At 39.5% G+C, this 27494-nt stretch overlaps 1 protein-coding gene across 1 annotated transcript; it reads left to right on the top strand.

The window, feature by feature from the left end:
- The first annotated feature begins 180 nt into the window (after positions 1-180).
- On the top strand, positions 181-25619 carry LOC129495447 (protein FAM210A). The gene is made up of 4 exons (XM_055302969.1): positions 181-372; positions 15849-16365; positions 20418-20529; positions 24736-25619. The coding sequence occupies exons 2-4, from the start codon at positions 15890-15892 to the stop codon at positions 24967-24969; spliced, it is 822 nt and encodes a 273-aa protein (XP_055158944.1). The 5' UTR covers positions 181-372; positions 15849-15889; the 3' UTR covers positions 24970-25619.
- The last annotated feature ends 1875 nt before the right edge of the window (positions 25620-27494 follow it).

The following is a 27494-nucleotide window of genomic DNA, read 5'->3' as shown; positions in this document are numbered from 1 at the left end:
GCGTGCTGTGACACCACTTCCGGGGCGGGGGGGGCGGGGCCCGCCCCTTGACGCCGCGGTCGCCGGCCGGAGGAGCGAGCGCCGCGCGAGCCTCGCGCCGGAACTACGAGTTCCGTCGTGCCGCGCGCGGGGCCTGGCGAGACCGCGCGGTGCCGCATGGGCCGCCGCACGCACGCCGTTGGTGGGCGCGGCGGGAGGGCGGGCGGCCGCGGAGGCCAGGGAGGGCCGGCGAGGGGTGGCCCCGTGGCTTCCGGCGCCCTGACCCGCGCTCGACCGGGTCACTGTCCCGGTGACTCCGCTGCGGCTTCGGAGACCTGCCTTTCGGCCCGTGCGGCGGGACGGGACCCGGCGGGGGCGTCAGCCTCCTGAGAGGTAGCCTGGGCCCCAGAGCGCCGACAGCTGCGGGAGGGGTCGGGCACCTGCCCGCGGGGCGCGCCCCCGCCCCCGCCCCCCCCCGCCGGGGTCCGCCGCGCGCGCCGCGCAGCCCCCGCCCTCCTCTGGCCGAGCCGGGCCTGGGGGACTGGAGCGGCTCCGGTCCGGGCCTCCCTCCGCTCTGCCCTCCGTCGGAGCACGGCTGCCGAGGGGCCGGGGAGCCGCGCCGTAGAGTCGTCCTCGAAGGCAGCGGGCCCTGGCTCGACCCTGCGGCCTCCGGGGGATGCCGGGGGATGCCGGGGGATGCCAGGCACGCTTGCGGGGACGGGACGGACCGCCTGACTCCGCACGTCCGCAGGCCTCCGGTCTCCGGGTCTCCCAGATCTCCCAGGTCACCGAGGTCTCCCAGTCTCCGAGATCTCTCAGGTCTCCCAGATCTAGATCTCTCGGGATCTCCCAGATCTCCCGAGTCTCCCAGATCTCCCAGGTCACCGAGGTTTCCCAGTCTCCTAGATCTCCCAGTTCGCCCTGATCTCCCAGATCTCCTAAATCTCTCAGGTCTCCCAGATCTCCTAAATCTCTCAGGTCTCCCAGATCTCCTAGATCTCCCGGGGTCTCCCAGGTCTCCTAGATCTCCCAGATCTCCTAGATTTCTCAGGTCTCCCAGATCTCCTAGATCTCCCAGGTCTTCCAGATCTCCTAGATCTCTCAGGACTCCCAGATCTCTCAGGTCTCCCAGATCTCCTAGATCTCTCATCTCCCGGGGTCTCCCAGGTCTCCTAGATCTCCCAGATCTCCTAGATTTCTCAGGTCTCCCAGATCTCCTAGATCTCCCAGGTCTCCCAGGTCTTCCAGATCTCCTAGATCTCTCAGGACTCCCAGATCTCTCAGGTCTCCCAGATCTCCTAGATCTCTCAGGTTTCCCGTTTCCAGATTTCCAGGTCTTCCAGATCTCCAGGTCTCCTAGATCTCCCAGATCTCCTAGATTTCTCAGGTCTCCCAGATCTCCTAGATCTCTCAGGTTTCCCAGTTTTCCCAGATTTCCCAGGTCTTCCAGATCTCCCAGATCTCCTACGTCTCCAGGTCTCCTAGATCTCCCAGGGCTCCGCTACAGCCCAAGGCACCCCCTGTTCTGAAAGTCGGAAGCTCCCTGGCTCAGGTCTTCCCTCCTGAGACGTAGGGTCAGAACTCCCTGTGAACTGGGGCTCCTGATGCGTTTGCGTTTTAATGCCATTTGGCCTGAGCGCGTCTCCACCTTGAGGGCGTAAAAGCCGTGTGATTAGATTTGCGGTTCACCTTGAATCCTTTCCCAGATCGATCCCCTGAGAAGCTGTCTTGAAGACGTGATCTCCTGGCCTACCTGCCCGGAGGTAGTTAGGTAATGGGACTTGGCGTTGGAGGCGGCCAGGTTTGCGGCGGGTACTTCGCGGTCGAGCCCCCTCCGCACGGTGGGCATCAGCCTTGCTGCGTGGTTGGCCCGCAGTGAGCCAGCCATTCCTGGACCAGGACGAGGCCTATTTTTAACAAATGAGGACGAGCTCTCGGTTTCAGATGCCTGCACTTGGATCCTTTATTATGTGCGTGAGCGGTGTTGAGAGTGTCCGTTCTCGAGGATGGACAACTACGAAAGTGTAGGTCCTAGGACTGGTGTGCTGTGTGCATACCCACCCCTTAGAACGAGGCGAGGACAGCCCATGTTGCTGGTTCTGATGCTCAAGTTCCTAGAGATAAGTGCTGTTGTAATTTTAGGGAAAATGAATCTAACTTTGACTTCTAAAGACATTTTTTCATTAGATTAAAAGCCTCTTAACTATGAGTTTGCACAAACTCCACCATGAATATATGTCTTGCATGGGATATATAGAGATCGCGTTTTATGATTTTTATCAATCTTCACTGAAAATCATGCAAATTGAGTGGAGAATAGGAGAACTCTTGTGCAGTGGTAAGGAAGGAGTGAATGGCCAGATAAAAATGCTTTAAAACTACTGTTGGTGTTATTTTCCCCCATTATTGCCTGAGTAATATCTGGTTTTCTGAAAGTTGCATTAAAATAATAGTTAATATTTTGGTAGCTTCTATGTGCCAGACTAAGTTCTATACATATTTGAACTGATTTAGTTCTTAGTAATCCAGTGGGGGAGGGAGGGGGTAGGTTTTTTGTTTTTTGGTTTTTTGTTTTGTTTTGTTTTGTTTTTAAATGAGGCTTGAGTAATTTGGCCAAAGTCATGCAGCTGGGTTATATATATAATTGCATGGGTTATTATATTTAGAGAAAAAATAACTCAATGTTATCTCACTACAGTGTGAGCTGCAACAAGGCAAAGATCATCACTTTTGTTCAGTGATTTAACCTGAGTGCTTTGAATAGTGCCTGGCATAGCTGGGTGCTTATTGATTGAATGAGTTGCCAAGAAAAGCTTTAAAAAAAAAATTTTTTTAAGGGTCATATAGGGTTTATTTCAATCCACATATAAGATTTCTTTTTGTACTACTTTGGTTATTTGGCTCATTACTCACCCTGCCTGCTTTGGATTCTCTTGGTTTGGATTGTATTTTTGTCAGTAACAGAAAATGGAGTAGTAACTTGCAAATTTTCTACTTAAAGTAAAGGTAAGCAACAGATTCAGTAGATACCATGCCTCCTTTTAAGTCCTTAGTTTCCAAAGGGACAGCACACAGAAGTATAATCTTAAAGTGTAATTTCTGTTATGCAGTTGGAGATCACATTTTTGAAGCATAAAATTTTTTTAAATGTAGATATAGTCTTGCAACTTCCTAAGCACAGTGTCCTTGGAGGTGGGAGAGAGGTGGCTTATGGAGGGTTTGTTTCTCCAGGCTTGCGGAGGGACTGTTGTGCCAATCCATTCAGCAGAGTGGTCCTGCTTAAATTTTATTGCCTTTTTGGAGCACATAAGATATTCTTGTTCTGAATGTTTTTGGTATAGTTGAAAGTAAGATTTGGTTGAGAAATCTAATTTCATTATGTGTGATTGGTTAGTTTTATATGTCAACTTGAGTAGGCTGTACTATCTATTTAATCAAACACTAATCTAGGTGTTATGGTGGTGGTATTTTAACATGTGGTCAACATCTGTAATCAACTGACTTTAAGTAAAGGATTGTACCCTCAATAATGTGAGTGGGCCTCGTCCGATCAATCGAAGGCCTGAATTTTAAACTGAGGTGTCTCAAGAAGAAAAACTTCTTCCTCAAGACTACAGCATTGATTTCTGCCAGTTTCTAATCTGCAAATCTGCCCTACACATTTCAGAGTTGCTGGCCCCCATAATTTTGTGAGCCAGTTCCTTAAAATAAATCTGTATTTACTTAGGTGAATGATCTAATAATAGATTTCTAATACTTAGAAATAAATATCCATTCATCCAAATATAGATAAACCTAAAGACAGATAGATAGAGATATATTTATGTATTATTTCCTGTTGGTTTTGTATCCCTGGAGAAACTTGTCTGATTCAGATTTTGGCACTGAGAGTGGTTCTAGAGGAACAGATTCTTAAAGATGAGTTTTTTGAATCGGCTGTGGTGTTCTTGGAATTGGTTCCCTAATCAGGTTAGATGTAAAGGCACTAAAGACTATTTCCAGTGGTAACAAGGACACTGGTAGCCCGTGATGTGATGTGGCAATAGAGACATACAGAACACAGAACATTACCATCTTAAGGTTCTGGATGGGATGATCACATATTTGATGACTTAAAACATTTTTGGTCAAATTAACAAGTATGAGACTGGCTGTTGACTGCTGGCTGCTAACTGTGCTGGCGAAAGAGGAAAGAAAAGGATGAGCTCAGGTCTTTAGATTCGCAACTCAAGCTCTGTGTAAATAACCTGAAAGTTTTTATGTCTGCCCTAAAGAAACTCATCTCCTGTAGATGCAGAGCTGAGACTGCTGGAAACCAAACCTAGAGTCTCATCCTGCAAAATGGCTCAGTTACAATGTAAAATGAATTCCCCATCTAACAGAGTACCTGGTATTAAAATGAGGGCATTGATTGAGAAGGAATGCAATCTTTAAATTTGGAATGGGGGTACTGAACCCCTAAATTTCAATCCATTGTCTTTGCCAGTAAAAGCAGCCTTTCCACTCCTTTTTGAGAATTGAGCCGTGCTTTGTGTGAAGTACCTGTAATGGCCTTCATGAGGTATTTGCCTTGCAAGATAGCTGGTTCTCCTTAGGAACTACCCTACTACGCTTCCCTGCTGCTAGACTCAAGTCCTAGGAAGCCCTCAAAGAGAAGCCTCAAAGTGTATCCCATGAGGAGGTGTGTTGCACTCTAAAAACCACATGATTATTTATTATACACATAGGAATCTGGGGAGTTTTTCTGGGATTGGATATTAAAGTGTGGGATAATGATAGAAGGAACATAAAGTTGGACCAGGCCAAATTTATTGATATAGGGACCACTAAGCTAAGATTCTGGATTCACTGTTATAGCTTGAGAGAGTTAAGGGCTTCTGACAGTTTAGTTGGCTAAAACATGGACCAAAAGGGGACCCATGCTACATGAAGTTAAAATACCAGACTTGCCTTGTATACTAGAGGAAGGAATCCAGAGGCCTTGGGAGATTGGAATGGTAGAGTGGCTTTACCATGTAAGACCAATTTACCCATTCTGGGAGGGTCTGGATGAGATACCTTTCACCATGACAGAAATAAATTTATGAGGGGAGCCCCATCATCCATGAAGAACTTTGTGATTGCTCTTCTCTGTGGGTCAGAAATTACAGCAGAAACTGCTGCCACTGAACTAAGGATCCTTAAGGAAATTGAGTAGATACCACAGAGAGACCTGTTTTCTTAATGACATATCTTACATGCTGAAGGAAAGAAGCCAGAGGAGAGGGTGGTTGAAGTACAGGAAGGAGAAAAATACAAGGAAAATATGATTGAGCAGAGTCTTGGAAAAGACAGGAGGAGGTTAGATCTAGAACACAGAGGGAGGATTGAGTTTCTTTTCTGAGGAAGGAGTTAAGGGATTCTGAGTTGGGTGTGGACGCAGGTAACTCTGGAAGGGGGAAGGCTGAAGTTGAGAAAATTTACTCCTAATGACTCAGGCTCGTTTTTAAAGGGAAAGAGGGGTATATCTTCGTCTGTCTTGTGGGGCCATTAAGTAGTAAACATAAGTAAATTAAATTGGGTGTTACAAGATAAGTGCTATGAAAAAAGAAACAGAACAAGATAGGGAAGATTGGAATGTTGGTAAGGAAAGGGAGGATTGGGGTGGTGTTTTAATTTTAAATTGGATAGTCCGGGCATGCCTCATGGAATGGATGCTGTTTGAAAACAGACTCAGGGAGTAAAAGAATTAGCCAGACATCTTGAGAAAGACTGTTCCAAGCAGAGGGAACAGCCAGTGCAGAATTCTTACAGTAGCCCCTTTAACATGTGGGAAGAGCTGCGAGGGGTCAGGGGGTAGTGTGGCTGGAGCAGAGTGAGAAGAAGAAAGAGTTAGGGATGTATTCAGAGAAGAAAAGGGAGGAAATGACGTGAGACACTGTAGATGATTGTAAGGGCTTAGGCTCTGGCTCTAAGAAATTGGAGAGTTCTAAACACGAGAAATACGCTTCGGTGTGTCTTATATTTTACTGTGGGCTGAAAATAAAATATAAGAGGTTTGAAGAGATTGAGAAAGTTGTGCAACGGTCAGTGAAAGGAAAGGGAGAGGAAGCAGATTGGATCAGGAACCAGTGTGGGTTGTCATATAACATTCAGAGCCTTTCTGAAAGGTGAGGTACCCTGAGTGTATGGTGGGTACTAGTTTACTCAGTTGTGTGATTTTTGTTACTGCTCAGCTGTAAGATGCTTGTGGGAAAAAGAGTTGCTCTAGCTCAAGATTAGATTTTTGTGGGCTGGTATTTACAGATGGACAAAGTAGTAGTTCAAGTAATGCACCCTAGAATTGAGGCTGGTTAAAGACTTCTGAGTGAAACTAGGAAAAGCTATTAGATTTGAAAGAAAAATAGGAGGTAGGGTGGTGTAAGGCCCTGGAGCTACAGTCCAGAGAATAAGGGAAGGAAGGCTGTAAGTAGAAGAGGCTGCAGAAAGTGGGATCATGTGTTTCAGAACTTCAGTTGTGGAGAAATACCAGATGGTTTCCAGGAGGAATGCATTGCTAAGGAAGCTGGGATTTTGCATGGATCACCCAAATGGAAGAATGATAAAAGTTTAGATGAAGGAAGAATATGAACTTTGTTTGGCCAAGTCTATAGATGAGAAGATAAAGAAGGAAAACTAGGACTAATTATTGTTATAGCATACTTAATGCTAGAAACTTATTTTCTCTCATTTCATCGTCATAAATACCATAGGATAAAGGTGTAGTTAAAACCCCACTTAGGGCAGCCCGGGTGGCACAGCAGTTTAGCGCCGCCTTCAGCCAGGGCCTGATCCTGGAGACCCGGGATCGAGTCCGGCGTCGGGCTCCCTGCATGGAGCCTGCTTCTCCCTCTGTCTGTGTCTCTGCCTCTCTTTCTCTCTCTCTCTCATGAGTAAATAAAATCTTTTTTTTAAAAAAAAAATAAATAAAACCCCACTTAGGGATGAGGAAAAAAGCTAAGTAAAATGATGCCAGAAAGGGCTGGAACTCAAATCTTTCTGACTGCAAAGCCTGCATTTCTCCCAGTGCAATAGAATAACATCAGCCAGACCCAAAAAAGAAGGGGATGGAAATAGAATCATGAGATTCTGGACCAGTGCTACCATTACAAATCACTGTGGCTTGCCTTATGAAATTTAGGTCCTCTGAAAGACAAAAAAAAAAAATGTGTAAATGAATATATTTATTTAATTTATTTATTTATAGTAAATTTGAAAAAATCATTGATTTTTATACAAATGATACATTTGACATTTCAGACTGTTCCAAAAATCAGTGAATTATTAATGAAATTTTTTGAGAATTCACTAGGGGGCATAATTTAACCTTTCTTGAAGACTAAGAATTTAACAATGGCTCCCTCATTATCACAGCTTGTATATGTTGCCCAGTTCTTGTATTAGAAAGCTCAAAAGCGGAATAGATTGAAGGAGGTGGATTATATAATAGAAATTAAGTTGAAGGCATCAAATTCATTAAGGAGTAGGAAAATAACAGCCCAGAAAATACTACAAAGAGTATTTTTGTACATCTCTTTCTGGACCCTGTTCTGTTTGATCTGTGTGACTTTGCGTTCTCCAGTGCTACACTGTCTTGGTTATGGTTATTATAAAGTTTTAAAATTGAGTGAGTAATGTATCAATTTTTTTTTTTTTGTCTTCTTGCGATAGCTAGGAATTGCAGTATAGTGTTGAGTAAGAGTGGTCAGAGAGGACATCCATGCTTTGCTCCTAGTAGTAGGAGGAAAGTGCCCCGTCTCTTTTCCATTAAGTACCACATTAGCTGTGAGTTTGGCGTAGATATTCTTTATCAGATTGAGGAACTTCCCCTGTACTCTTAGTTTGCTCAGAGTTTAAAAAAATCATGAATGGGTATTGGATTTTTGTCAAGTGGTTTTGCTATATCAATCCATACAATCACATGATCATATGATTTTTTTTAGCTTGATGATATGATGCATTATATTGAGTTTCAATTATTCAATCATTCTTTAGTTTCTAGACTAATCCCACTTGGTTTGGTGTATTAAACATTGATGGATTGGATTTGCTAATATTTTGTTGAAGACTTACATATATGTTCATGAGAGAGATTGGTTTATAGTTTTCCTTAAGCAGAGAGCTTCATCCAGTTTTGGTCATAGGCTAATGCTAGCCTCACAAAATGGGTTAGAAGCCTTTCTTCTTCAATTTTCTGGAAGAGATTGTGGAGAACTGACATTATTTCTGCCATAGATGTTTGACAGAATTCACTAATAAAACACCTGGGCCTGGTCTTTCTTTCTTTCTTTCTTTCTTTCTTTCTTTCTTTCTTTTTTTCTTTCTTTCTTTCTTTCTTTCTTTCTTTCTTTCTTTCTTTCTTTCTTCTTTCTTTTTTAGCTTAATTCTTATTGATTCAATTTCTTTGAAAGATATAGATAGGGCTATTTAGGTCATATTTTTCTTCCTGTATGAGTTTTGGTAGTTAATATTTTTCAAGGACTTGTTCCATTACAGCTAAGTTACCATACTGGTGGGCACCAAGTTATTTAACAGTATTCCTTATCGCTTTTTAAACGTCTGTGGGTCAATACTCCTGTTTCATTTCTTATATTACTAATTTGTGTTTTCTCTCTGGGTAAACCTAGCTAGAGATTTACCAATTTAATCGGTATTTTACAGAGCCAGATTTTTGGTTTTGTTACATTTTCTATTGTTTTCCTTTTCAATTTCATTGATTGTTGCTATGATGATGGTGTGGTGATGACGATGTCTGCTTGCTTTAGGTTTATATTGGTCTTCTCTTTCTAGTTTCCTAGAATGAAAGCTTAGCTTATTGAGTTTAGATCATTTTTCTTTCTGATATGTGCCTTAGGTGCCATTAATTTCTCCACAGTCATTGCTTTCCTGCATCCCACAAATTTCAATAAGTTGCATTTCCATTTTTTTTAATTTTTATTTATTTATGCTAACCACAGAGAGAGAGAGAGAGAGAGGGGCAGAGACACAGGCAGAGGGAGAAGCAGGCTCCATGCACCGGGAGCCCGACGTGGGACTTGATCCCGGGTCTCCAGGATCATGCCCTGGGCCAAAGGCAGGCGCTAAACTGCTGCGCCACCCAGGGATCCCGTTGCATTTCCATTTTTAATTCAAAATATTTTAAAATTTATCTTAAGGTTTCTATGACCTATGTATGAATTATTTGTTTAATTTCCAGGGGTTTTCCAGCTATCTTTCTGTTAGTGATTTCTAGTTTAATTCCATTATGGTCTGAGAACATATTTTGCATGATTTTTATTCTTTTAAATATGTTAAGGTTATTTTATGGCGCAGAACGCGGTCTGTTTTGTTGAACTCTCCATGTAATAAGCTTGAGTAGAATGTATATTCTGCTCTTGTTGGAGTACTCTATAAATGTCAATTAGATCAAGTTGATTAATAGTGTTTAGTTCAACTATATCCTTAATGATTTTCTGACTGCTTGGCCTATCAAGTACTAACGGGGGTGTTGGAAGCTTCCACTTATAATAGTGGTAATGTCTATTTCTCCTTTCAGTTCTGTCAATTTTTGCCCTGTACTTTAATCTTCTTTTATCAGATTTACACATATTTAGGGTTGTTATCTTTTCCTAATATTACCACTATATTATTTATTATGAAATACCTCTCTTTCATTTTGATAAACAAGGAATTTCTAAAGTCTGCTTTGTCTGAAATTAATATAACTATTCCATCTTTCTAAAAAAAAAATCAGTATTAATGTGTTTTTTCTCCATCCTTTGATTTGTAACTTAATCTGAGTCTTTATAAAGTAAGTGATTTTTTAGACAAAATGCAGTTAGTTTTTTAAAAAAGAAATCTCTGACAATTTGTCTTTTAATTGGCTTAATAATCTACCATGTTGGTAAATGTTTTTTATTCATTGCTATTTGTTCTTTGTTTTTCCCTTTTTCTGCCTTGTGTGATTTTACCTGAGAATTTTATATGATTCTATTTTATCTCCTCTTTCAGTGTATCAATTACACTTTTTTTGGTGGAATATTTTATTTGAAGGAGAGTGAGAGCATGAGCACGCGGCGGGGGGGGGGGGTGGTGGTGCGAGGGAAAGGGAGAGGGGAAAGAAAGTCTAAAGGTCATTGAGATCACCACCCAAGCTGAAACCCAAGAGTCAGATATTTGACTGTACCACCCAAGTGCCCCTCAGTTGCACTTTTTTAAAAAAATATTTCATTTATTTATTCATGAGTGACTGAGAGAGAGAGAGAGAGGCAGAGACATAGAGGGAGAAACAGGCTCCATGCAGGGAGCCTGACACAGGACTCGATCCTGGGTCCCCAGGATCAAGCCCTGGGCTGAAGGCGGCACTAAACTTGCTGAGCCACCCGGGCTGCCCCTTTTTATTTATTTTTTAATATATTATTTATTTATTCATGAGTGATCAGTTGTACTTTTAAAATACATTTTAGATAAATCAACTTTAAATACATTTTCCTTAGAGCTCATAATACACTTTTATCTCATCTAAGTCCCCTTCAAATGATTTTGTAATACTTCATATGTAGTTGCTAGTACTTCACCATGGAGTGTTACCATAGACTATTCCCAATTCTTTGGGACAGTGCTATTTTTAAATTTCACTTATTATGTACTTTTAATCGTTTAGTGCATTTACTAGCATTACTTTAAACAATTGTCTTCCAGATCAATTAATAATAAAAAAGATTATTTTACCTCTGTTGATTCCTTCCCTGTCAATCTTTTTTTAAAATGAAGATCTGAGTTCGAATGTTATTTCCTTCTTGAAAGTCAAATCTGTTGGCAGTGAATTCCTTCCAATTTTTTTTTGCTTAATAAAACCTTTGTTTAATACTTTTGATGGATAATTTTGCTGCATATAGAATTCTAGTTTGATGGTTTTTCTATACACACTTTAAATAGTCCCTTTACTCTTTTCTGGTTTCTGAAGAAATGTTGGCTCAACTTTATTCCTGTTCTCCTCTAGATAAGATGTTTGTTATTTTGTGTTTTTTTGTTTTTGTTTTTGCTTCCAGTTGCTTTCGAGATTTTCTTTTTGTAACTTGAATATGATATGCTCAGCTATAGATTTTAGATATTTATCTCTCTTGGTTCTCAGAGCTTCCTGGACCTGTGGTTTGGTGCTTATTAGTAATTTTCTCATGTAATAACTGAGATATTTCTTATACTTCTTTATCTGTTCTCCTTCTGGCACTTCTATCATGTGTATGTTACACCTTTAAAGTTGTCCCATATGCTGGGATGTTTCGTTCTGTTTTTTTTTTATATGTGTGTTGGTGGGAGGAGGAGGGTTCATTTTTTGTTCCTCTTTACATTACAGTCTAGGGAGTTTCTGTTGACCTCCTTTCAAACTCACCCATTCTTTCCTTGGCTCTCTGGATTATGAATCCCTTAAAGACATTCTTCATTTCTGTTACAGTGTTTTTTGTTTTGTAGCATTTCCTTTTGATTCTTAGAATTTCCATTCTGCTTATAGTCTATGTTGTTTACTTTTTCCTTTCAAGCTTTTAACATATCATAGTTATTTTAAGTTGACAATGCTAACTTTTAAGTCCTCAAAACTTCCCAAGCTGAAGATGCTCTGTTGATTTTAGAAGTCATTTATTAGAGATCAATTGGGTCTTTTAAAAGCTGACAAATTGTTGACATTCGTGGAACCGAATTAGATTGAACACCACTAGATGTCAGGTTTTGCTCTAGTCCCTGTAACTACTGGGAATCAAGACAAACTTCTTGCCTTCCGGAAACATAGAGTTAGTCCACAGAGAAAAAAAAGAAGATTCTAATATCTACGTTTTCAGTGGAGTTTCTTTGCTAGCTTTCAGGGCTCAGGGTATTAGTGCTTGGGCTGTGACTTGCAGGAGAATGGCAGTTGAAGTAAGACCGTTATTTACAGAGAGTTTGTCCACTTTGTGGACAAATTTTGTTTTCATAGTTAGGGCATCTGTGGCAGTGGTCCATAGGTTGGAGGAGGTGAGGACAAGCCAGAAGACGTTATTTCTCTCATTCCTGCTTTAACCTGAGCAACTTTGCTTTTATTTATTTTTTTATTGAACTTCCAAATAAGATTTTGTTTGACAAACATTTTTTGAATTCACACAATAGAGAACTAAATCTTGCTGTTGGAATTTGTTGTTTCAACTCTAACTTTTTAGTTACTGTGTTTTTATGTCTTATATAAAAACAGCATATACATTAGTTAGTTCCTTTTGCACTCAGGTATTGTATTTCTGGTGCCACTTGAATGCCTTAGGCTTCCAGGTTTAAGAAATAGAAATATGTTGACATGATCTTGAGTAGTGTGGGTTTGGTTAGGATATAGAGGGAGGAAAGGAATCTCATAAATGAATTCCTTGCCTTATGGAACTGGAAATTTAGAATATAGCTTTTCTAGAATTCCAACAGCATTTTAACATTTGTGCTTTCTCATTGACATTTGTTCCAATCCATTCTTCTCTCTCTGTCATTCCTTTCACTTGGCTTCTCTTCTTTTAGTTCCCACTGCTTCCTTATACCTTTACTTTTTTCTTTTTTTTTTTATTTGAGTATAGTTGACACAATGTTACATTAGTTTCAGGTGTGCAAGGTAGTGATTTGACAAGTTTTTACACTATGCTAGGCTCGAGTGTAGCTACCATCCGTCACCATACAACGCTATTACCATATCATTAACAATGTATATTCCTGTGACTTATTCATTCCATAACTGGAAACCTTATACCTTTAATCTTGACCTATGTGTCTTCACCTTCTCTTTGCCTCAGAATTGCTATATGAGAGGCTCCTAACTTTCACATGTGTGTTAACTGCTTAACCGTGCCTGGTCTTGGGCTAGCTGTTATTGGATTGATTAGGTACAATTTCATATAATTTTTCAAGTTTTGTGCCAGAGCCGTCCTAGGAACTGTTTATCATGTATAATCTCCTTTCAGCTCAGGCCCTGGTCCTTAGGCTGTGTCACTGTAAATAAGGTCAACAGACTACTTTGTTTACTTACAAACTTACAAATAATAACTTGTAACATTTTCTGAGCACTTGCTACATATTCCTCATTTTCAAACATATTTCACATGTATTTATTTTATCTCATAACAATCTTAAGAAGTAGGTGCTATTATTAACCTTGTTTTATAAATTGGAAACCAAGGTGCGTTCTTGGGGCAGGGGTGGTGGTGGTGGTGGGTGGTGGCAGCGGCTGATTAACTTGTCCAAATGGTACATAGTTTATAGCATTTCCAAGATGTGGACTTGGGCAGTCTGACCTTGGCTTCCAGGCTCCTGGTTGGTAAATTCTACTGCCTGCTCATGAAAATTATTCATGATGCCCCCCCCGCCACCGTACATAGTAGGATTGTACACTGAGAATCAGCACCATTAATCATGCATATGCCAGCCACTTGCAGTGTTAAAGGCTTTGATGATGCAGTTCTAAAGTGGAAAAGGATAGCCACAGCAAGCAACGTAACCTGTCACCTCACTTGGTTCTAGTAATGCACTTCATCATTTATTTCCATAACTGAAGCAACAAGCAGTTTAAAACAGTGCCTCGTCTATACATATAAAAATTTCATACTGCCGAGGCAGGGAAATAACAGGCAATTTTTGGTATAATCTAAGTCTCATGATTTAAAAAATGTCTTACAGAAATTATTGTATCTCACTGGAAGAAATTCAGGTTTATCACTCTGGGTCTCTATTTATATCAGAAATAATGGCCTGTTAGTTCATAGCTTCTTCAGGTCCACCCATCGTGTCCAGATACAACTGATTTGATCTAACTAGAGTTTGTGAGGAATGACACCTCTATCATTGACCAAAATCTTTTATCTTTAATTGGAAAGATTAGCCAACTAACAAAATCTAGAAATGGAAACTGACAAGTGAGCTGAGGCCATTATACACAGTGCTAGCCGTGCGGCAAGATAACTTCTGTCTTGCCTAGATTTTATTGTTCCTGAAGCCTGTTCATTCCAGAGTACGTACGCTACTACTCCGTCTGTACTTGCCATCTACTTTTACTTGTATTCGTCTGAAACAGGTTTGTTCCTTGAAATCTGAGGAGTCTTACTGTATATGTCATCAATATTGTGATTGATGACCTTTGCAAGTCTGTAGAGTTGCACTGTCACTAGCCATTGCCCGTATGTTGTCCTTTGAATTAATTTTAATTTTCATTTGTAATTTAAAGTTAATTTTAAGTTAAAAGTTAATTTCATGGGCCTTATTTCCTTGATGCACTTTTATCCTGTGTCTTACATATGGAAGCCATTTGCTGGGCCTAGAGAAATGACCTCCAAATTCATATTGTCAGGTGTGACCTGTCTATAGGAGATTATGATTCATTAGGTCTGGATGGAGACCAGGAATCAGGTTTTTCAAACCATCTCTTCTTTGTCTCAACATCCCCAACCTGCCATGATTCTGATGCGTAGCCAGTTTTGGAAACCACTAGCCCAAAGATTGGTTTCTAGGGGAACAAAGAAGTCAAAGTAAAAGTACTTAAATAATTAAGGACTTTTTATTTTTTTTTTTAAGATTTTATTTACTTATTCATGAGAGACACAGAGAGGCAGAGACACAGGCAGAGGGAGAAGCAGGCTCCATGCAGGGAGCCCGACATGGGACTCAATCCCAGGTCTCCAGGATCACACCCTGGGCTGAAAGCGGTGCTAAACCCCTGGGCCACCCTGGCTGCCCAGTAATTAAGGACTTAATCATTTTTCTCTATGGCTTTTCTTTGTTGTTTAATATTTAAGTCATTAATTGAAGCACCTGTTAACCATCTCTATGGTTTTTTTTTTTTTTTTTTTTTTTTTTTGGTTGTTAAGGGGTCTGAACCTTCAGATTGTTACTTGTCACCGACTACTTTTCATTGCAGCAATCTCCAGTATCATCTTTAAAGTTTCCTGGGAGCCTATTTTTTGCAAGATGTGCAGTTTCATTTTATGATTTATTTACATTGTGCTATTGGATTATCTGTGAGAGCCTGATAAGAACTGATGTTAACTATTAATTAGGGAGGGGTGAGTTAGGGAATTAATTTCATATAGGGACAGTTCATTTAATGGACATTTTTGTGTAATGATAGACAACTTTGTACTCCCAGGCAATAAATATTCATGTAAAATAGAGTATTTGTATTTATTGGATTGCTAATTTGTTGGAGTGCTAACTCATATAGATTCTTATTTAGTATACAGTTTAAAAAATGAAATCAATATAGGAGAAGTAGTAAGGTAGCTGGTGTAGGGTGGGGATAGAGATTGGTATTCAGGTGGTGCTGCCTGATATTGAGAGAAGGGAATTGATTTGCCATATAGTAATGCATACTATAATTCTATTTTACTAGTGGGGAAACATATGTCTAGAGAAGCTAGGTAATTTGCTCAAAATAATACCACTGTTAGCTTAGTTGGGTCTGTCTTATTCCAAAGACTACATTCTTTTTAAATTATATTATACTGTCTTACGTTATCTAAAAGAAAAAAAAAAAAACCTTTTAGTTACGTCGAAAAGTCTCTCTACTTACCAACCAAAAACATATGTGATTTATAATTTTAGATAGTTTAGTCAGAAGGCATTGTAGAAAAAAAATGGCACTTTGTATCAACTACTTATCAGACTTTAACAGTTGTATTAATAACTTATTTGATGCTTATTTTAGTAAGACTTTTAAATCGTAGTATGTTCAAACTATATACCTTAACATTAATTTCTGTGGATTTGGTAGCAATGTCTGTCTGTTACTTCCTAATTGTTAATGATTTATTTTTAAGTGGACTGGTTTAAAATGGAAATCTATGTATAGTCTAATTTTTTTTTTTTTTATTATCTAGTCTCTGTAGAAGCTGAAATCCTTCAATCACTGTTCTTCAAAATGCAATGGAATGTACCGAGGTCTGTATTCCGACTGGCACATAGGACATGCATGGAACCACATAAAGCCAGTCTCTTTGGACACTGTCAAAACATAAAGGGACCATTACTTTTATACAAAGCTGAATCCAGAGTAGTTTTGGTACAGGGCCGTCAGAAGCAATGGCTGCACTTATCTGCTGTCCAGTGTGTCGCAAAGGAAAGGAAGCCATTCACTGCTCATCCACCCCAGCTGGGGGTCCTTCACCATAAACAGTGGGAGCTAGATATTTTATCCAAGAGGGTTATGTCATCCAAAGCCACATCCCCTGGAACTTCTTCAGAAAAAAAGGAAGAACCTGATCCTTTACAAGACAAATCTATTAATCTATATCAACGATTTAAGAAAACATTTAGACAATATGGGAAAGTTTTGATTCCAGTGCATCTAATAACTTCTGGTGTTTGGTTTGGAACATTTTATTATGCAGCTATAAAGTAAGTTTTTGCTTGGTTGAGCACCTTCCCCTGCTTTGTCAGAATGTGAATCTTTTTAATTATACTAATGAAAGCCTTAAATAAATAGTTTTTTAAATGCTTTAATGTTTTGAACTGATGAATATGACTGCTTTTCATAGCAGTTTTTGACATTTTCATAGCTAAATTTGCTTAGCATGTATAGCAGGGATTATATGAAAATTTTAAACTATCATCTCATTTAATCCTCACAAAAACCATATGAAGTAGGTAATGTAATTCCCATTATATTAATGAGATTAAGGAAGAATAAGTCAAAATAACTTAGCTTTTCTCAAAATATTTTGGAGTCTTAGCTCAAAGCACCTACTCTCATCTATTAACATTTAGCATAGCACAGAAATAAAGAGATTTTGGGAATTTGGCAGCACTATTGAGTTCTATACTTAGATATTCCTTAAAGTGTTCACAAATGTAAAAATATATCTATTATTTTGCCATATGTATGATTTTGGTGGGAAATTCGTATGATATTTTGCCAAACCCTGGCTAATATCTGCTGCAGATACAAAAATGAACAAATTGCAGACTTAGGTTTTAGTGTTACCCACACCTGATACGTGTCAAGGTAAGGCCTTTTGTTCTGATCAGAAGTTAATTTGTTATACACTTTAAAAATTGGGTTTAGATCTCATGTTAGATGTTCTTACCACAACTAAAATAAACTTTTAAAAAAAGTTAATTTGGTGGGCCTAGCCTGTAGGTATTGTAAAACACAGAATGTCTAGAATGCACCCTTTTCTGTTAAATACTCTTCCTTTCTTTTAAGATAAGTTATATTATTTACAATGTTTTAGGAACAGGAGTACAAACAAACAGATCCCAGTGATTTCCAGTGTTTTCCTGCCTCTAGAACCAAGGTGTTCCAGTATGTGCCTGTTCTTTTGAGTGCGCTGTGTTGGATTGTGGTGGACTGGGCACGGCAGCTCAGTGAGCTCGCATCCTGAGGACAGTGAAATGGCACATTGGACCTCACTTTGACATTTTATAGTAAACTCTCCTTATGAGTCTAGAATGATTTTATTCTTTCCAGAAATCCATCAGTTTTCAGTGTTTGGTTACATTTAATGGCTTGATATTAAGGTATTAATAAAATATGTGAGTTTTATATGTAAAGCTTACTCCTTGAGAAAAGGTTGTTTTCTTTACTAAATTAAAAGATAATGAAGACTTATTCTGAGAAAACACAGGATTAGGAGTGTTTCTCTACAAAAATTCTGAAGGGATTTTTTTACCTTGTGTAGTTGATGCTGTTCTGATTCTCTTCACATCTTTCTCTCCATTAGCTTCCTAATATTCAATTATAGCCTTCTTCATTGTGTATCATTATCCTTTAAGAATTGTCCCTTTCTTTTTTTTTTTTTTGAATTGTCCCTTTCTTTACAGAATATCCTCGTATGTACACTATATGGAATTATCTTTTTCATTAATGACATTTTTCTGTACATATATAATATTTATAGAAGTCTTCAGAACTGCTCTAGTTTTTAACAGCATAAAATCCTGTGCCATTTTGGATAAAAACTATTATTGGCATTCAGCTCTATATAATTAATGGCTGTCTATATGTCAAATGTTCTTTTTTGAGCTATTGAGGATTTTCTGATGCCATACTGTGAAAAGTGATGAGTGATAGCTCTGCCCTCCTGAGGCTGCCCTTTATAAGCATTTGGCCAGAAGTCCTTGCAGGGAGAAATCTGTTTTTAATTAATTGAGTATGAGATTCTGATTTGGGCTCTTAAAAAGAGCACTTTTGTTCCATTTACTTTTCTTTGCCTTCTTAGGTAAAAGAGTTCTAAACTGAAGAAAGCAGACCGCAAGTAACTTAGTGATAATGAATCATACCTAAGAGGTTTTCAGTGCCATCTGGCACCAAAGGCAGTGGTGACACTGCCATCCCCTGTGGAATGCACCCTTATTTTATTCTTCCCCCTTTTTCTGGAGAGTCCTTGCGTGTAAACATGGTGGTAAGACTGTGCACTTGAAGTCCTGTCCCTTTACCTGTCACAGTTTGCCTGTGGCTGGCCGTCAGCGCGGGACTTTGCCAGACCCCGCACCCCAGCCCAGCCATCGCTGTGCCGCAGTTTTGGCCCCACACAGCTGGTTTATGTTCAGTAGGATGTGTTGCTTCCCAGAAACAGTTCTTAATGTTTTTTATTAAATCCTATCTCTTCAGAAAGTTGATTTGTTCTAAGTAAAGATCTTATCACAAGTAATACTTGCAGAATAAGTATTTAGCATTTGTTCTAATGGCAGTGTATCTGTCACTGCCATGTGGTTCTGTTATCAAATTGGAGTTGATTGTATTAAATATAGGTCTTCAATTCAACTGACAAGAGGCTCTCTTTATTTTATTTTGTTTTAGCTGGGCAGAGAGCTGGTATTTGTTACCTACTTAACTATTAAAAGGAGGAAGAAAAAATAGTTTTAACTTGAAAGATGGGCATTTGACATCACACGGCATTCCTACCTAGTGTTTATTTTCGTCACTCTGACAACGAGCATTGCTGCCTTTCTAGACATGATAAACAAAGTGCCATTCTGTATTTATTTAGCTCAGTGATAAAGATCTTAGGCTTTTCAGATTTCAGGGAGATCTGAATTATACATGTGAATAGATTTTATTTTAATTTAAGCTTTACTGCCGCTGCTCTCTGGCAGACCCTTGCAGAGATCCTACATCCAGCCCGGAGTGCTCCATCTGATCAAACGTAGCTTGATGGCGGCTTTGTTCTACGCTTGGATGCCGTGTGTGTTGGGCCTCAGCTTTCTCAAGTTACAGATCTGTTCTGAGGCAAACTCCTGCCTGATTTTCACTGCATTTTATCCTGACTGTGAATGTGCTTTTGCCCTTGTGTATTTCTGCATCAGTTGAAGCGTCCATAGAGCTGGACTTTGTGGAGCCCAGATTTCTGTCAGACTGTGGAAGCTCAGTTGGTTAAGCATCTGATTCTTGATTTTAGCTCAGGTCATGATCTCAGGGTTGTGAGGTAGAGCCCCACGTGGCTCTCTATGCTCAGTGAGGAATCTGCTTGAGATTCTTTCCCTCAGCCCTCCCCCCTGGCATGTTCTGTCTCTCTCTAAAATAAATACATCTTGAAAGGAAGGAAGGAAGGAAGGGAAAAGAGAAGAAAAGAAAAAAGAAAAGAAAAGAACGAACTAGAATTTGATTTGGGATCACAGGGCACAATGTCTATAAAACAACACAGAGTGAGGGAGAGAGCTTAAGACAGCACATGCCAGTATAGCTATATGTTGATAAAGAAGGAAACTAAAAATAGAACTTAGCAGCTCGTATTAGAGACTTCTCTGCTTTCTCTCCCTCCCTGCAAAAACTTGTTGCAATTTATGGTAATTGCTTCTTCACCTGCCTTTTACGCTAACAGGATAGAGGCATCCACTTAGAATAATTGAACTTTCCATCAAACCCATAGAATCATTTATTCTTTACATACCACCACAATAAGTTCTGTTATAATGTTGCTTTTACAGTAATATAGTTTGAGGTGCAATTTTAGAGGTGAAAGCATAGGTCTTGAAGTTTGAATCAGCATTCTGAGGAGGTAGTGTTTGTTTGAGGAAACTAAGACCAAGTTAATGATTTTGATTCTTCCTTCTCAAGTCACTTAAAGCTATTAATTTTACTCTGCTAGATCCTTCTGTTTAAAATATAGTGATTAGGGATATACGTCTCTGTGCGGAAGGAAAGCAGAAGCTACAAGTGGTAAGATAAAGTACAATCCTGATGTTTCTGTACATCATGTTCTTCTAGAGGTAAATCACAGTGCTCGACAATGCAGAAGTGACTTTTAAACAAAATTTGGTTTTGGTGTTTTCAGAAAACTTTGAAAGTGTTTATCCCTTGAAGTTTGTGTGTATGCTTACATAAATACGTGTGTATGTATATATGTGTATGTATGTTATATATACACACACACACATATATACATGGACGTTACTTTGTTCTTTAGAGGAGTGACATGTATATATAAATCATTTTGTTTCTTTCTTAGAGGAGTGAATGTGGTTCCTTTTCTAGAACTCATTGGGTTACCTGACAGCATAGTAAACATTCTGAAAAATTCCCAGAGTGGAAATGCACTAACAGCATATGCCTTGTTTAAGGTAAGTACTGTTAAGAATGAATTGCTCTTCACGCTTAACTGGTAACCTGCTCAGTTTCTCATAAAACTCTGTGTTAGTTCCCAGTAGTTATCTTTTGTAACTTAAAATAGCCATATAAAATACCAGTCTAATGGCTAAAGTTTTTTTTTTTAAGTTTAGATTTTATAAATAAAATGATGGTTTAGGAAGAAGTCCATTGAGAATAGATCGTTCCTAACTGCTGTAATCAGATAAACGTGGGACTTCCAAATTTCCGGAAGTTATCTTTTTGACATTTCTCACACTTTAGAGTATATTAGTTTTCCTTATTCAGAGATCCACACGTCACTTGACTTGTTAGTGATATTTAGCATTTATTCCACTGTTTATAATAGTTCATCTTCTTGATAAGTAAAGTAGTAAAGTCTAATTCAAATTGTTACGTGGATCCCTGGGTGGCGCAGCGGTTTGGCGCCTGCCTTTGGCCCAGGGCGTGATCCTGGAGACCCGGGATCGAATCCCACGTCGGGCTCCCGGTGCATGGAGCCTGCTTCTCCCTCTGCCTATGTCTCTGCCTCTCTCTCTTTCTCTCTCTGTGACTATCATAAATAAATAAAAATTTAAAAAAAATTGTTACATGGGATCAACCTTAGACTTAGTAGCTGTTATGTATTTCCTTTTAGAAATTTGTTGTCTATAATCTAGCTGTTCTCTGGAGTTGAGACGATGACATCTTTATAAGCAGAGTTTCTATGTCTGTGGGTCTTTCTTTTGGAAGAGGAGACTCCATGTAAATTGTAGAATTTAGCCACATTAATCTTACTTTTCTAAGTTGACAATTACCAAGCTCTATATATCTTCATCCTGATAAAGAAAACAGGTAGAAAACATTTGGAAACTAGGTGCTATCTTATTTTACTTTCATTGTATAAAAATACTTAGAAGTATGGTTTTCTGGTAGTACCAGTAACGTTGTTTTATTCTGTTATCCTCATTAAAATCCTCTGAAATCTTGGGAGATCTTTTTTTTTTATTGTAATTTTGACTGGAGAGCTAAAGCTTAATTGAATATTTCCAACATGAAAACTTAATAAATCCATAAATGATCAAGTTTCTAGCTATAATGGGTATAATTTACCTTAGTAAATCAAACTATCATGATGATTTATGCTATTTCCCTAATGGCTCCTTATCCCGTGTTCCCATAGCATGTATAACTCTTAATAGTTCGTATCATGGTCTGGCGTTAGTTGTGTGGGGCTTTTTTGTTTTTTTAATATTTGGTTTCTTTATTTGATTTTAAGTGCTCAGGAATTCAGAGTCATGTCTTCTTTCTCTTTGTGTTTTCACAATGCCTGGTATTGTGGTTTGTGGGCACATCAGTGCGCAGCATATGTTTGTTGGGTGGAAGTTGAAACATGAACCTGTACATGTAGGTAGGCTAGTGTCAGCAGTGTTTCATCCCACTCAGTGTTCCTCTGGGAAGTGGGAAATGTACAGGGGATTCTCCTGGGTATTTTCTGTAACCCACAGTTTCTCAAGTGCAGTGACAAAACATTGGGATTTATTGCTTCAATAAGGCAAAGCCTCAGAAAAGAGGTGTGGCAAAGAGGAGAAAACACACTTGGGTTTAACCTTGTGACACAGACTAGGACACACTCCTCAGCCCTGTATCACTGTCCCAGAAGTGAACCTTTAGTTTAATTGACAAAAATTTTTTGAGTCCCTACTATGTGTCAAGTACCATTCTAGTACTGGGAATACTGTAATTAAATAAAATGGTACAGAATTCATGCCCTCATGGAACTTATATTCTAGTGGTGGGAGCCAGCTGGGTAAAGAAGGTAAAGTTAAAACACACACACCACCATGTTTAGATGATGGTAAGTGCTAAGAAGAAAGAACAGCAGCAAGGGAGGACGTGTTTGTGTTGGGGTGTTTTTGGGTATTTTGTTTTCTTCAGAGGGATGTTGCCAGCAGGTGAGGGAGTTGGGTAGAAGAGCATTCAAGGAGAGGAAACACAAATGCAAGGTACTGAGGCTGCAGGCTACCTGGAGTATTGGCGGGAACAGGGAGGATGCCAGTGTGGCTGGGATGAGAGGCAACAGAGCGGCAGTCAGATTGGGGGCCCTTACAGCCACGTGAGCACTTCAGCTTTTACTCAGAGGAGGTGGAAAGTCACTGGGCAGTTTTGAGTATCTGACTTGTGTTTTAACAAAATCATTTTGGCTTGTGTATTGAGAACAGCCTATATAGGAGGGCAAGGGTAGAAGCCTAGAGACCTGGCAGGAGGAGTTATTGCGGTGGTGTGGGTAAGAGCTGACAGTGGCCAGGACCCAGGGGTAACAGGAAAGCCCAGAAGATGCAGGTAGATTCTAGATATGTTTTGAAGATGGAGCTGGTGGGATTTTTTAATGAATTGAATGTAAATTATGCAAGAGAAAGGAGTTAAAGCTGTCTTGTAGGTTTTTGGCCTGAGCAACTTTAGAGTCGTGGGTGGGCGCCTGGGTGGCTCATTCAGTTAAGTGTCTGCCTTCAGTTTGGGTCATAGTACCAGAGTCCCAGGATCAAGCCCTGTGTCAGGGATCCCTGCACCATGGGGAGTCTGCTTCTCCCTCTGCCTCACACCTCGCTTGTGCTTTCTCTCTCTCTAATAGATAAAATCTTAAAACAAACAAAACAAAACAAAAAAACAGAATAGAGTTGCAGTCAGCTGAGCCTCTGACTCTCGGTTTAGCTCAGGTTATGATCTGGGGACATGAGATCAAGCCCCTCATCAGGCTCTGCAGAGTCTGAGGTTCTACCCCTCTGCTCCTCTCTCTCCCCCAAATCAATCAATCAATCAGTCAATCTTTTGAGAGGAGAGGGAAGGTGTCCTGGTGGCTCCATCCATTAAGAGTCTGACTCCTGACTTTGGCTCAGGTCATGATCTCAGGGTTGTCATGATCAAGCCCCATGTGGGGCTCCCTCTACACTCTATATAAATAAATAAAATAATAGAGTTGCCATTTCCTGAGATGTGGACAGCTTTGAGAGAAGTAGGTTTGGGGCAGGACCATCGAACATCATGAAGCAGCTGTGAACAAATGACATTTTGAGATCCTATTAGACATGCAGGTGGAAATGAGTAGGAGGTTGTATATACTGGAATTTAGGGGAAAGGCTCAGTCTGGAAATCTAAGAATCATTAATGTACAAATGGTACTACAGACATGATCCTGGGCTAAGACGACTGAGGAATGAGGTGGCTGGAGAGAGGGAGTACAGTGCTGCCCCATGGTGTTCAGAGGTAGGCAACAGGAAGAGGAATGGGCAGGAAGGACTGGAAAGGGGCAGCCTCTAAAGCAGAAGGAAATCAGGGAAGTAGGGGCACAGCAGCCAGGCAGGGCATGCTCCAAGGAGTAGAGGGGGAACCTGTCTCCATGGTTCTGACGGTTCACAGGCCTCTCATCAACTGTGATGAGAGGTGGGGGTGAAGGCTTGGTTAGAGTAAATTGAAGAGAAAATGAAGAGGCAAATTGGAGATGTAGAGCATAGGCCCCTCTTTCAAAGGGTTTTGGTACTGAAGTTATCAGAATGGGATACAGATGCTCTCCACTTTTGTGTTGTTCTTTGACCAGTTCATCTAGTACTCAGCTTTGGTCCTTAAATCTCTGGGCAAAGTTAAATCTGTGCATGCCTGCACAGATTTTTTTTTTTTTTCCTCATGAAAGTTCCCAGTTGGGATTTCAGACCCAGGGTGGATTGTAATGAGAAGGTAGCATGAGGCCTGGAAAAGTCAAAGGGTTTTGGAAGTGAAACTAAACTAAATTCAATGAAGAATAAACATTTGGCCCATGTTTGCTTCTCACCATTTGAAGTAGTTTGGGTCTGGTTTCGTTCTAGATACACAATGTCCACAGGTTAGCAGGGATTTTAAGGAACAGAGGCAAGTGCATGTTTGTTATTGGTCCTGAGGCATCGTCTCACATTCCCAGGGCGTCTGTCTCCGGGTTCACTAGCACGTGGTTGTAGGCTCCAGGGCTTCTGCGAATATGCTGTAGTCCTTGGGTCAGTGTCTCAGTGACAGATGTTTATAAAATACATTTACAAAAGAGGGAAAAACCCTGTAGCCAATAAAGTAATTTATACTCTTATCGTTACTAAAAATTTTAATTTCAGATTGTTTTTGCTTAAGACAGTAGTCCTGATGAGCCATTGATCTCCTGCCTTTGCTTTTCCCCTCAGATTGCAACACCTGCCCGATACACTGTGACTTTGGGAGGAACCTCCTTCACTGTGAAGTATTTGCGTAGTCGGGGCTACATGTCGACACCGCCTCCTGTTAAGGAGTATCTACAAGACAGGATGGAAGAGACCAAGGAGCTTCTCACAGAAAAAATGGAAGAAACAAAGGATAGACTCACTGAAAAATTACAAGAAACCAAAGAGAAAGTTTCTTTTAAGAAAAAAGTGGAATAGAGTGCCTTATATAACAGGTGATAGAACAATTTCTGCACTTTAACCCTTTGGAGACTATGGACAAGGACACATGCTTCTGATTATTTTTTTTTTCGTTAGTTGCCTAAATATACCAGTTCTCTGAGGGTTAAAGGCCTAAGATACCTTCTTTTTAAAGTTAAATATTACTAGAAAAATCAGTGTTTTTTGAAGAGAAAAATGAACCCAGTATAAGATTTTAACATCAATCACAGCATTAAGCAGCGGTTAATGTCATAAGTCAAAGCTCTTCTTCAGGGTCTTCAGAATCCTACTTGCTTTGTGTTTTATTGCAACCAGAACTTATGCAGATGAAGCCGTTGACTCCTTGAATGACTGATGTGGCCCTACACATGGTGTTAACACTGGATTTTCATCTTTATGTTATTCCTTGAGCTTTTAACTATATTCATTTCTCAATGTGGAGACCAACTATTATCGTCAAAACTGCCAGTGAATGAGGGGATATTTAGTGTTTCTGAAAAAATGGTATATAACAGTTATATACATTTAAAATAACACACTTTATATGAAGGAAATGGAATAAAAATTGAGTCCTATGTATGTAAATAAGATGTATTGGTCAGATGTAAATGAAAAATTGACCCTTTAAAAATGATTTTTACCTGAAACTTGTCATGATCAAATTTTTTAAAGCAAATCTATATGGACATGGTACTTTTTCACGTACAACATAAATCTCTACCATGAATCATTTGTGTTCTCTTCAACTCTTTTGCAGAGGAAAAGTGAAAATAATATTACACTTTAAGTTTATTGTTAAACCCAAATATTCCTAAACCGTGATTCAAGTTTGTGGTTCTCGAGCAGATACAGATGTGGGAGCCAACTCACACCCCCTGCCACGTGGCAGACTTTTGTCTCCATAGGCCAACATCCTCTTAGTCTTTGTTTCAGAGTTAATGTTGATTTCTTGTGCAGTAAATTTTTAAATTGTAGCTGCTTTTTCCCTTATAATGAGGGATCCTTTTCCCTTATATTGAAATATGCTTGAGCATTTTACTTGAATTTTTTTTTTTTTTTTTTTTACTAGCAAAGCTATCATTAAATTATCTGCTTGGAATGAAATTCAGCCATTGTCAGATACGAGAGTTGCCATGATTCTGTGAGTGTGTTTGAAAATGTGTGTGTCTGTTTCCTTTGGTTCTAACTGCTTTTACTTCAGTTCTAATCCTTGAGTTGATATTCAGAAAACAGAGTGGCCTCTTTCTAGACGTGTCATTGTTTGGATGATGTGATAAGACAAAATGTCAGAGGGACTTCCAGAAGCAACCCTGTGGGGGATCACTGCTATTGGGATAGACTTTGTATTAAATATTTAATGGCCAAATTTGGAGAATAATTCAAAGGAAATATTTAAATTTACTCTTGATGCATCTAATCACTATATTGGGACATTTTATGAATTAGTATGCTGTGATTGGAGTCTGTGCCTTTCTCTGTCATGCACACTCTTGAGCACGGAGAAGGGTTTGGTCTCCTGATACACAGCTGAACACAGGATTTCAGCTTGACAGCACATTTTAAAATCTAAAAACAGTTTACATGTTTTAGCTTGCTTATTAAGCAGATATTAAATGCTAAGATATTAACAAATTTCTTGGGTTTTTTGTTTTTTTAACCACTTGAGACTATGCCTGTGTTTTAACACCTAATGAAACTCTTCTAAAACAACTTACTTTTCACATTGCACAGGGCATATTTTCCTTTAGGGATAAAGTTGGGGTTCTTAGAAGTCACTAATAATCCTGAGACTAAAGTTTTCTTTTCCCGACTATCCACCACTTGAGTTTTTGTTGCCATCTGGTTATAGAAAAGGAGATGCTGATGTGAGTGCTTTGAAATTCTCTAGTGAAATAGTCTCTGAAGAGGTGAGTCCTTTTGTCATTATTTGGTATCAGGAATATTTGTATCCTATCAAATGCCGTTGCTAGCATATTGCTAATCTAGTCTTAAGCTACCCATGACTTATAAGGGGGACACCTGTAACATGTTGTTTGTATTACTAGCAGGCTAACAGAATGTAGTAATGTGTGTCAGGTTAAACAAATCACTGACATATAGATGTGTCACACAGTAAATCCATATAGTTTGCTGTATACAGTAAACTCCCTTGGATTTACAGTCAGCCTTATGCTTTGGATTAATTTGCCCCTACGTTCTTGTGAGAGGGAGTAGAGCAATGTGATATGCATATGTCTTTAAGTAGGATGTGTCAACAGGATAAGGAGGGAGCTATGGCTGAGATTTAACTCCTATAAAGTGGGTGGAAAGGGTGTGCTCAACAAATTAGCAATAGAAATGAAAAATAGGTTAGGCAAGAAACTTCGTGTATTCAGGAATAATAGCAAAACCAGCCTTTTGCTGTACTAAACAAATCTTTTACTGAATCTTTTGCATACAGTAGGGTGCTGTTTAGATTTCAACAAAGGAGAAAGAGAACGGATATATTGCAATTCCCTTTCTCCTAATAGTGAACATGATAA

Source organism: Nyctereutes procyonoides, unplaced genomic scaffold (genome assembly GCF_905146905.1).
Source record: "Nyctereutes procyonoides isolate TBG_1078 unplaced genomic scaffold, NYPRO_anot_genome, whole genome shotgun sequence".
Taxonomy (NCBI): Eukaryota; Metazoa; Chordata; class Mammalia; order Carnivora; family Canidae; genus Nyctereutes; species Nyctereutes procyonoides.
This window is presented reverse-complemented; position numbering and strand designations above follow the sequence as displayed.